This window comes from Macadamia integrifolia, chromosome 6 (assembly GCF_013358625.1).
Source record: "Macadamia integrifolia cultivar HAES 741 chromosome 6, SCU_Mint_v3, whole genome shotgun sequence".
Classification (NCBI taxonomy): Eukaryota; Viridiplantae; Streptophyta; class Magnoliopsida; order Proteales; family Proteaceae; genus Macadamia; species Macadamia integrifolia.
This window is the reverse complement of record NC_056562.1, coordinates 731,098-742,738: the sequence shown is the minus strand read 5'-3', so window position 1 is coordinate 742,738 and position 11,641 is coordinate 731,098. Positions and strand designations below refer to the sequence as shown.

General features: G+C 39.6%; 2 protein-coding genes and 1 long non-coding RNA gene across 7 annotated transcripts in view; 1 reads left to right on the top strand and 2 right to left on the bottom strand.

The window, feature by feature from the left end:
- Positions 1-1,329: 1,329 nt before the first annotated feature.
- LOC122081165 lies at positions 1,330-1,979 on the bottom strand. Its single transcript, XR_006141029.1, has 2 exons — positions 1,950-1,979; positions 1,330-1,811 (listed from the first exon to the last, which is right to left on the bottom strand). It is a non-coding gene; the product is annotated as an uncharacterized LOC122081165 (long non-coding RNA).
- Positions 1,980-3,791: 1,812 nt separating this feature from the next.
- Positions 3,792-10,895, top strand: LOC122081734 (pentatricopeptide repeat-containing protein ELI1, chloroplastic-like). Of its 4 annotated transcripts, XR_006141190.1 has the most exons (3): positions 3,792-5,577; positions 5,651-5,734; positions 10,592-10,895. XR_006141190.1 is itself a non-coding variant. In XM_042648961.1 (2 exons), the coding sequence occupies exons 1-2, from the start codon at positions 4,101-4,103 to the stop codon at positions 10,599-10,601; spliced, it is 1,644 nt and encodes a 547-aa protein (XP_042504895.1). In that variant the 5' UTR covers positions 3,792-4,100; the 3' UTR covers positions 10,602-10,892. The 4 variants fall into 4 exon arrangements, 3 of the variants coding, with proteins under 3 accessions (XP_042504895.1, XP_042504894.1, XP_042504896.1); XM_042648961.1 differs by having other exon boundaries at positions 3,792-5,734; positions 10,592-10,892; XM_042648960.1 differs by having other exon boundaries at positions 3,792-5,734; positions 10,589-10,892.
- LOC122081733 (TOM1-like protein 6) overlaps positions 5,809-11,641 on the bottom strand; it is a 16,912-nt gene continuing 11,079 nt past the window's right edge. For both annotated transcript variants that reach the window (XM_042648959.1, XM_042648958.1), the window contains exons 8-10: positions 8,001-8,086; positions 7,187-7,498; positions 5,809-6,783 (exon numbers count right to left, since the gene is read on the bottom strand). In XM_042648959.1, coding sequence (XP_042504893.1) covers positions 5,907-6,783; positions 7,187-7,498; positions 8,001-8,086 — 1,275 coding nt within the window. In that variant the 3' untranslated portion in view covers positions 5,809-5,906. The remainder of the gene's footprint in view (positions 6,784-7,186; positions 7,499-8,000; positions 8,087-11,641) is intronic.

Sequence of the window (11,641 nt, the reverse complement as noted above, 5' to 3'; positions counted from 1 at the left end):
TAACCATGTGGGAGGGTAAAGTAACACCAAGGGTTATGGTGAAGTTGAACAAGGTTCAGCAAGAAGCAAGGCATTGCAGGTGTCAACCGGCAGGTGAAGGTCAATGTGAGGTCTTAGATAGATTTGGAAACAGATTTGTGGTTAATTTGAACCATTACAGATGTGATTGTAGAGTTTGGGAAAGCACTGGAATACCTTGTCTCCATGCTGCAGTTTCTGTATCATACATAAGGGGAGAGTTGGTCAACTATTGTGATCCATTTTTCAGTATTGGAAAATACTTGGATACATACAAAGAGATGATCCATCCACTTCCAGATTTGGCAGTGTTGAAGGATGATGCTCTTAATGAGAGAGTACTACCACCAAATCTGAAGAGGTTACCAGGTAGACCTCACAAAATCAGGAAAAGAGAAGCAGGAGAAGCATTTCCTTCAGATTTCAGAAGAGATCATCATCAATTAGGTGTGACATCTGCAAGAAGGAAGGACACGATAGGAGGACACGCCCAAGGGCTGGAGATGCTAAGCAGGATAGATGTACTAGTAAAAAGAAGAATATAAAGGTAGATGCAACTCACTTTATTTATTTAGTTGAAACTTGTTTAATAAATATCTCATACTTATTTGTTGTTGTGTAGAAGAAACATAAAGGAGAGAGTGAAAATGAGATTAGCACATCTCAACGACTGACTAGATCACATGTATCTACGTCTAGCACAGTTAGGTGTTTACAAGACAAGGTATTGACCAAGCAAAAGATCAATCAAGCAAAGAGGACAGCAAGGGAGAGGGAGAAGAAATGAAGTACAAGCAATCTGGATGTTTTAATTTAGAACAAGAAAAAAATGTTGTATAAAGTTACTTTTTCTGACTTTAAGACAGTTGGGTGTTTCCTTATGGTTTTGGATGTTTTTGACGGATTTGTTTTTTTTTTTCTTAAGAGCTATTTCTATTTCACACTAGACATGGTTATATGGAATATGTTATGAATAGGAATTTGAACAAGTATTCATGGATATGTCTTGGATGTTTTTTTATGGTATAGGTTGTGATGAAATATGTTGGTTTCAAGTGTGTAATGTCACAGGTATTTAATTAAGATATTGTCCATTTAATATTAGACATGGGATGTCAATTTGGCATGAGAAAATCACATTGTCAATTTGGAATTAATTATTTACAGGTATTAAATGTCTTTTTATAGCCAAAATGCTGCCCGTTTACAGTTAAAATGCTGCCCGTTTGTTTTCGGAACTCATCACAATGCTGACCCTCTCTCCATCAAAATGCTACCCATTCAATTTGAGGGTCATGATTAATCAATAACTTAGTAATAAGAACAGTGAGAATGAACGATTTCATTTAGTTCAGATTCTTACATACTTGACACAACTTCACTATTAAACATTGTAAAGTCATTTTTTAACACATAACACTAAACACACCACCACAAGCACACCAATTACAATTTTCATTGTTCCATACGCTTTCTCTAAATGCTTAATTCTTTTCTTCAAGGCATGAATCTCTTCTTTCATCTGTTGACTCTGGATTCTTTCACCAACAGCTGCTTCTGAATTAGTTGCAGGGGGTAGCAAAAGTCTTGGTGCAGCTATAGGTTCACACCATGAGAAGAATCGACATCTTCTTGGTGTTTCAGGGCAGCAGTAGTACAACATGTTTGGGTGCGAACTAGACTCTGAAATTCACACCAATGCCCTTTTGGGTTCAGGACATTTGCATCTAACATTCACAAACCTTAACCCACTTTGACTGCTGTCATTGACACTCGTGGTAGACATCGGTAATCTGCAAATTAAACATGATAAAAGTGGATTACTATTACTTAGCATCTAGAGTATGAGAAATGCTCAAAATATAGACCCAGAACTCAAAAACAGGGAACACAAGTCATAGATCTAGAACAGAGAAAACACTAAAACTTACAATGTAATTTCACCAGCCCTTTCAAAGCTCTACAAAACAACAGTAACCACCATATTCATCAGCAAACAAGCTATTGGAAACATAACAAATTAAGTGACAAAGCACCCATGAACCCTCGAGGAAATCAGGATTTCAAACAAAATAAGAAGCGAAATCAGATAAATTCAAGGATACTGACATAGTGAAGAGTCCAAATTAATTACTGAATTACAAAACAATCACCATCAAGGATTAAAGTATCGGTATCGATCGGCCAAAATTAAGATACGTATCGGAGGGTATCGTATCATATCGGAGATACACTAAGATACGCTAAAGATACACACATAAATGGATAGGAAACATTTTTTTAAACACTTTTGCATAAAGAATTTGTTAAAAAAAGCTATTGATAACATGTATTATGCATAAAAACTAAATTGAGGGTATCGTACTAAGAATTCAAGGTTTGTAGTTGTCCCATAAATATAAAATCCTGGTTCCCAACCTTGATTTCCACTTTAGTTAGAAAGAAATATGGCTGACAGCAACTTTGGAACAAAAACCCTTCAAAAAATCGTGTTTTTCTGAAAAATTACCCATCTTGGCCATTATATGAACGTAGCGCACTGTTTTGGTACATATCGATACTACCGATACGTATCGATACTCACCGATACGTACCGATACGTACCGATATATATATATATATATCGATACTCACCGATACGTGCCGATATATACCAATACGTACCGATCGATACATACACCGATACTCACCGATACGTACCAATACATACCAAAACGTACATTTTACCTCAATTTTATATTTTTCATAGAGTCGTATCTAGGCATATCGTATCGTATCGTATCAATGTGTATTGGTGGTGTATTAATGCATATCGATATGTATTGTAGGATATATATCGATACAAAAGGATTTTAAAAATTTCATGTATCATATCGGTGTGTATCGTATCGGTCAGCTAAATTTAAGATACGTATCGGAGGGTATCGTATCGGTATCGGAGATACTTAAAACCATGATCACCATTCTCATACCCAAAACGAAATTTAAGAACACAGAACGAAATACAAGAATGAAGTAACAGAAGATTTTAAATTCACCTCTGTTGCGAAAAATATTAATCAATCCGAACTGAAAAACACCCCAATCATGGGATGATTCTCATGGACAGTGACATCCCATCATCATCTTCTAGATGCTATTACACTACTTAATCAATCCTAGATGAAAAATTAAAAATCCCCATCTCCAGTATTCCATAGGATATAAACCCTAGATTAACCAACGAAGAAGAACCCTAAATGCCCAAGAAGAAGAAGAAGTCGAACCCTACATACCTTGGGAGAGAGGTTCGGACGCCGTAGGGGGGAGAGCTTTGCACGCCAGAGGGGGGAGAATCGCACGCCGGAGGGAAGAGAATCGCACGCTGGAGGGAAGAGAATCGCACGTCGGAGGGATGGATCGAGTTGCAGGTTACCGTACCGTCATCGTCTTCTTCTTCTTCTTGTTCGACCGAGTGAGTGAGAGGAGTGAGAGGAGATGAGAGATGAGAGATGGGAGATGGGTTTAGAAGAAGCAAATAAAAGAGAGGGCAATATTGTTCTCTCACAATAGGTGGGGGTATTTTGGGTATATTATAAAAAAACTAACCGGTTTTCATTCATTTAACACGGTCGGCTAACGGCAGGGACCGATTTGGAATTTTTTGAATTTTTAGGGGGTGGCTTTGACGTTTCGAAAAGTCTATGGGGTGGCGTTGAATAAGAACCAAAGTTCAGGGGGTGGCAATGCAATTTTCTCTTGAAAATATTAAAACCTAGGTAACCCAAGGGGAAGGTGAATTACTCGATATCTTTGACTGTCCGCACAGGTCTTAGCCAAAGTAGCAAAATATTTTCCCAATAACAGATTCAGCGTGAGAGTTAAATCTTTTTTTATCTTTTTGTAGATTATGTTTTCGTGGGTTCCTTGATGTAATCTTCAATGAGAGTTTCTTCTTGTACCTATTTCTCTTGCTTCCTTAATTTATGTGAGCATCAGGTATACCCTCCAAGCGTTTATTAACAACTATACTCTTGCGCTGATCCATGTGCTGAACCTGAGAAGCGCTTTATGATGATCTGGAAAAGGAATATTTCCCTGAAATGTCCGGAAGAATCCACCTGACCAATTGGGTTGACAAGATCAATACTCTAGTCAGCCGAGGGCAAAGTCGTGATGGTTTACTTCTCTTCTACAAACTCCATAAGTCAGGAGATTGGATAACCAGGTTTCTTCTCTCAGCTGTTCTCAAGGGCTGTACAGAACTTGAGACTTCTCAAGAAGGCAAGCAAGCTCATTGTGCAATCCTGAAACATGGGTTCCATAGTGATGTCGTCCTCATGACTTCCCTCCTCAACGTGTATTACAAATGCATTAGCATTGAAGAAGCACGCCGGGTATTCGATGAAATGCCTGAGAGAGATGTTGTCGCAACAAATAGCTTGATCACCGGCTTGTGCCGATACCACTTAACATCGGATGCAGTCCAATTGTTCGAAAGAATGTCTGAGAGGGATGTGGGATCATGGAATTGTTTGATTTCGGGCCTTGCGCAGAACTTTGAAGGTGAGAAAGCTCTTTCTTTCTTCAGAAAAATGAGGTCAGAGGGAAAGGAATTTGATTTTAGAACCATGGTTAGTGTCCTTTCAGTTTGTGCCGATCTGGCGGCCTTGGTTAACGGTAAACAGATCCATGGTTTGGTAATTAAATATGGTTTTGAACCATATCTTCCAATTGGGAATGCTATCGTTGACATGTATGGTAAAAGTGGTTGCATGGATGATGCATGTGCTTGTTTTGATAATATGCCAGCCAAGAATGTAGTTTCCTGGACCTCTCTCATGGTGGGTTATGGGAAGCATGGCTTAGGGTTGGAGGCTCTCAAAGCATTTGATCGAATGGAAATGGAGGGGATCCAACCTAACAAAGTGACTTTCTTGGGTATCCTATTTGCATGCAGCCATGCTGGACTAGTACAGGAAGGATGGAGGAGTTTCAACACTATGGTCTGCAAATACACTATTCAACCCATGATGGAGCACTATACATGCATGGTGGATCTTTTTGCGCGGGCTGGGCACCTTAAAGAGGCCAATGATTTCATAGAGAGAATGCCAATCGAACCAGATGCAAAGCTTTTGACTGCATTTCTGAGATCATGTTTCTCCTTCATGAATGTAGAGATAACAAAAAGAGTTGGGCAAAGATTACTCGAATTGAAGCCTGAAGCAGGAGCTTATATGTTGTTATCCAACTTCTATGGTGTGGTTGGAGACTTGGATGGGATTGTAAAGGTTAGAAAATTGATGACAAATAGAGGGGTAAGGAAAGAAAAGGCATATACATGGATCGAGATCAATAGAAGGGTGCATGCTTTTGAGTCAGGAGATAGATCCCATCCCCTCCATGAAGAGATTTGTGACTACATGAAGAATCTCATTGAGAAGATCAAAAATTATGGATATGTGCCAAATACAACCATGGTGATGCAAAATCTGGAAGAGCACAAAAAGGAAGAGATACTTCTCGGTCACAGCGAGAAGCTTGCAATTGGACTAGGACTCATCAGCACTCCACCAGGTACCCGGATTACAATAGTCAAGAACTTGCGAGTATGTAATGACTGCCATGATGTGACAAAGTTAATTTCCAGGATTGATGGAAGGGAAATTGTAGCAAGGGACTCCAGTAGATTTCACCATTTCAAGCAGGGGGCATGCTCTTGTGGTAACCATTGGTGAGTGTACAAATAAGATAAATGATTATGTTCATACTGTACAAGTTATGTGTTTTTAAGAACTCCAAAACACATTTCAAGCAAAAGACTAAATGTATACCAGTTTCAAATAAATCATGTCAAGTTCATATAAGATTTTTCATAGGGTTATAATATCATACAATGAATAGCTTCACTTCCTTCCACCAACCATTCCTTGGCCAGATGTACTAGACAAGCTAGGAGACATGTCTGTCCTCTTCAGCCCTTTGTCTGCACTCCCAAGAACATTAAGCTCTTCAAACAATCTGTATGATGGTACAAAGCGCTTGTTATCAGATGGAGGGGGTGCAAGCTTTGGAGTGTAGGTTGCCTGTGCTTCTTTTTGAATAGTTGAAACATCATTGCTTCCTGTAGGAAGTGAATAATTGTACTGCAAAGATCTAGGCATGGGCAAGGACATATTTGAACTGGCTGCATTGGTATGAGTCATAGTCATGTAAGGAGCTGCGGTAGATACAGAACTCTGGCTTGAGCTGGCAGGGCTTGTTGCCCATGGTGGGGGAGGGTAGTTGGATGGGTACTGGGGATATTGTTGATGCGGTTGCGGTTGAGGTTGAGGTTGAGGTTGAGGTTGAGGTTGAGGTTGGGCCCAAGGGACAATGTAACTGCTGTGCCCTTGGTTTCCAGGGTAGGGCGGGAAACCACATTGGTATCCTGGTGTACTGGGTGAAATGGGCACTGAATGCATATTTTGGTTAGAAGGGATAGCAGGTGCAGGGGGAACAGGAACTTGATGCATGTTCTGGTTAGAAACTGGTGGAGTTGTTTGAGGCTGGTAGGGTGAATTTGAGGTTGACAAGGTAATGCTCAGAAGGTCAATCATGTCTTGTTCTTTTGTAGATACTCGAACTGGTGCAGGAGGATCTGGAAGAGCCAATGAATTGCTTGGGCTGGGACTCACAGATTCTTCTGTTGACAGGGTTGTACCGTTGCTCAAGTTCAAGGAACATTCTTCTCCATTGCAAGCAGATGTGCCTTCAGAAGGCATAGGCCTGCTTTTGGTACGCCTGCAGTCATAAATCAACAAGTTCTGGTCATTAACGGAACTCAAATAGATCCCAAGCTCTAGTCACATAGCATTTACAGTCCCATGCAGGGAAATTTGGGCACAATTCAATGGGTCCCACCTATTATATATTTCAACCAGTATAAATTTGGCTGAATCTATGACCACAATTAATCAATATGTTCTACACCCTTTGCAAATTATTCACTGACAACTCAGAATGATGTGGCCATCTTTAAATATCACCTTTGAACGGGTAAATTTTCAACCCAAAGAAATATCTTAAAGTGGGAGCATCACCTAATGGCCATCACTGTGTAAGTGTAATGTGCATTGCTGTAGAAAAGGCACATTATATCTCCCTACTGAAATATAGATCTAGTTAATTTTGGATGATAAGGGACCTGCGAGCTAGCTGAGCAAAGTCGTCATCCTCTTCTTCCTCATCTTCGACCTGGCAGCTTGTTACTGAAGATAGCGGTGTAGAGGAGCTCACACTTGGTTGGGGGAGGTAGTCTGTCACTTCATTTGGTTGGGGGCTGGAGTCCCTCGCTTCATTTGGTCTGGAATTGGTGTCTCTTTCTTCAGTTGGTGTAGGTTTGGTGTGTCTTACTCCAGCAGGCAAGGGTGAACCACAGGCTAGAGCATCATGTTTTGCAAGCAGATCTTGTAAGCTGTCATTTAATGCAAGACCCTGACCAAGGAGCTCCTCATCTCTGCAAAGACAAGCAAATTATTGTACTTTCAAAACCCTGTGAACAAATATTAAATTTTGGCATCGGATGACCTAGGACTGACCTCAAAGCAGTTTCACTTTCAAGTTAAATATTTATCATTTTACTAGCAGCACCAGGGCTTCTTGGTCATCTAAGAGCTAGTAGAAGCTAGTTACCAAGTAATCTCTTCTGTTTTACTTTTCAGATTGAAAAAGGATCACGGGTGTAAGAAATAGATTTTCCCTCAATGTTTGAAACTTAGAAGAGGTCATATCCTCTGGTGAAGCTATATGAATACACTATTATAAAATAATCATTAATCAAAAGTATAACTTCCCCTACCGACAAATAACACATAACCTTCTGTCTTCATGTAAGCCATGTACAGATTGACAAACAGAAGGCGTAATGAGTCAAAACCATGACTAGGCCAAATGAACTTTGAAGTATCCTTTTCCAACAGCATAAACAGACAATATTCTTTTTCCCCCAGAAAACTCACCCAGTTGAATTTAGCATCTCTATCAGCTTTTTCTGGTTGGAGCGACACCGATCGACAAGTTCAGCTATCACTTCGTCTTTAACTGCCTATGTATAGAGACAAAGGGGGAATATGCAATGTTATAATTCATTTGTTTAATCAAATTGAGATAAGTAGTAAATTCGTCTCTCAAAAAAGATACCCGGGCTTGGGGATCAGTTTATTCCTTGTTCCAAATCCACTACAACTACAAGCATGGCCAAATAAGCAAATACACGACATGTACTCCCAAAATAAGATAGTTAACATTATTGGTACATGAGTTTGTAGGAACATAATGTAATGGGCACTATGTACAAGACACGTCTGTTATTGTGTTGCAATCGCCGAGATAATCTTGTACTGGTTGATGACTTTGTATATTACTTCTTGTTGAGATAAAAGAATTTGGTACACAGTGAAATCGTATTGGATACTCTCCTTAAGGTTTTTAAGCGGCCCTATTAGTGCAGTCTAGGTTGATCTACACTTATACCCATGGTTCAAGGTTTCCACCGATACCGTCAAAATTTCTCACATTTCCATGTATCCTAGGACTCTGATACCAAATACCATGTGACTTTTAAAAGTCACTGGTTTCGACCAGTATTGACCAAAATTCCCACATTTCGACCCAAATGTGAGAATTTTCCTAAAAAATGTGAGAATTTTCGAGTGGACCAATGGGTGATCCCTTATAAAACCTTCTTAAATGGGAAACCAAGACTTTTTATTTCAAAATTTTTAACCCTCTCCCCCTATTGCTTCTCTATGAAGTGAAAAACTTGGAAAAACCCTCAATATTTTGCCCTTGTGCCTTCAAATCTTCATCTAAGCTTGGATCTTGCACATTCATAGCAAATCTCCCTAAGGAAAGGAGCTTGGACTAAAAAGGTAAATCACATCTTCCCTAAACCTTAAGTGCCATCCTTTGAGAACACTGATTCATTTGGATATGATGGTGGATAACTGGGTATAGACAATATGGTGGATCTTCTACTTCATTTGGACAGGAGGGTAGTTCAGGTGGTGGGTATCTTTTATTGATAGTATCTTTGAGTATCCATCCCAATCTTGTGTGCCACATCCACATCCTATCACTATGACTGGTCCATTCCCTAGGCTAAGATACCTAGCTGATGTTGATGATGTATCTTATAGATGGGCAGTGACGAACTACCAAAACAATTGGGCCCAAAACATGTCATGGGACATATATGTCGTGCATTCAGAGGAGCGGTACGGCATTTGCAGTGGTACGTAGCTTGTGGACTGGAACCGCCTAGACACTCTACTTAGAATTGAGTGTTGAGTGTTGAGTGTTGAGTGTTGAGTGTTGAGTGTTGAATGTTGAGACTTGAGACTTGAGAGGTAACTCACAATTATGTAATATTACTATTTAGAGTAATTTGCATCCCCCTCCCTTATAGTTTGCGTTTATTCCACCCCCCTCCCCTGTGTTTTAAAAAATTCCACATACCTCCCCTGTCAGATAAGTCGGTTAGTAAACTGTTAGTTGTGGATGTTAAAGTACGATTCTACCCTTCTGCCTTTACCAAAATTTTTATTACCAATTATACCCTTATCCCTATCCTCTAACCCCAATCCCTATAGTCGAACCCTCACATTCAATATTCCACTCACCCCATCACCACGGCAGGGATTCTTGGGCTCAAACAGCGACGGAGATACTGACGGCGACGGAGATATCAATGGTCAGGTGTGACAAATCGACGGCAACGAAGGGATCGACAGTGACGAAGGGACCAACCGATCTCCACCGCCCTGTGATGTATGTTTCTGAAACCAAATGCTTTCGTTGTTCCTTTCTCCACCTCAACCAAAACAAACAAATCACAGATAGAAAGAAAGAGTAGTGAGACTAACTTTCGTTGTCCCTTTCTCCACGTTCTTCCTTGCTTTGTTTCAAAATAGTCACCTTGTGCTTGAAGCTTCCTTGCACAACTGTACCTCCCCTGTATTTGAATCTCTATTTATTTACTATCTCTTCTTATTTTTTGGTGCAAAAGCTTCCAGGGGAAACAAACTCCAAAGGCAGCAGTCGCCCTTTAATCTCCAACAAATCCTCAGAAAACGAAGATACTCAAACGTTACTCGATATAAGAGAGAAAGAGAGAGAAAGAGAGAGGACAGCTGTAAATTTTCACAGCCATGACCCATCTTCTGCGAGTTCAAATCTTTTGCAGAGTACAGTGATGGTTGGCATTCCCAGTTCGTATCCCCTCCTTTCAGGTTTCTTATGAGCTCATCAAGGTTCTCTCACACTAAAAAGGAAAGCAAGATGACATTTTCCTTCGAATCCGAATAGAACCACCACGACATTACTCCATAACTCGATCGAATATTGAATCCTGGGCCCCCGATATCATATGTAGCGATGAACTGTAGGTACCAATAAAAAATGTAACCAGATTTTTTTCACCCATTTGATCACCATTACTGTCCCAGAAGAGTTTGATCATGAGTTCTTGGATAATTCTGCTCTTTAATTATTATAATTTTTAATTGTTTGATATTAACTATGTTGAACAATGAACCTTCCATTTTAGCAGGGATAGATAGAGATTTGCAGAGCTTTCCTGAACAATAAACAGAGAAAGACGAAGGAGAAGAGGTAAGATGAAGTAAATATGGAGAAATGCTTTCTAATCACAGCCAATACAGAAGATACAGAATAAACGGTTGACGTTCGTCGCTCGTCGCCGTTGATCGCTCAACGCTACTCACCGCTCGCCACTTGCCGCTCTCAGTCGCTAGCCGTTGCTTCAGCCTCTATAGGTGAGACGAAAGTGAAGAAGATAACCCTTTATCTTCTAATGGGTATAATGGTCATTACATTCTACAGGGGTGATTTGGGTATTCACAAAATATTTTAAAAGCTTAACAGACATAATCTGACGGAGTCATATTTTCTGTCAAATTTGTCAAAATACAGGGGAGGTATGTGGAATTTTTAAAAACAAAGGGGAGGGGAGTGGAATAAACACAAACTACAGGGGAGGGAAATTTCTCTACTATTTATTTTGGATCATTTACATTATTTTTTATTTGTTTTGAACTTTAATAATGTAATTCACATTTTCAGTTAAGAACTTATATATGTACTTGTGTAGTACAGTATCAGTCAACGACTTAATGTACTTTAGCAAACTTTGGTCAACACCACAAGTATGACTTTAGATTTTTTTCCATGAAACTAACTATGTGAATGGGTTAGAAATGTCTAAAATATGATGTACACAAAAAAGAAGGCAAAAAAAAAATCGAAACCAAAGTTTTCACCAAATCGGAAAAATTTCCTAGGTTTCCTTGAAATTTTCAGATTTCAACTGAAATTTCGGTCTCCCCAATGGTCGAAACCATAGTTTTTAATGCGCTGGTAAGGCGATGCCTTAGCAGCGCCTTGACGCTGATGCTATCTAGAGATGGTAAGGCAGTGCTCCGCCTTACGTGAAGTGGCATCTTATGGTTTTTTTTTTTTTTACACATTTTAAAATTACTTGATGAAGATTCCAAATATAGATTTTTTATTGTTAGGTGTATGGTTTTGTTAACACTTGAGATGTATGAGATCAGCTTTACTCCACCAAAAATAACCAAAA

Excerpts from the sequence above, each read along its gene's own strand:
- LOC122081734 (XM_042648960.1), top strand. The coding sequence starts at position 4,101 with ATGTCCGGAAGAATCCACCTGACCAATTGGGTTGACAAGATCAATACT.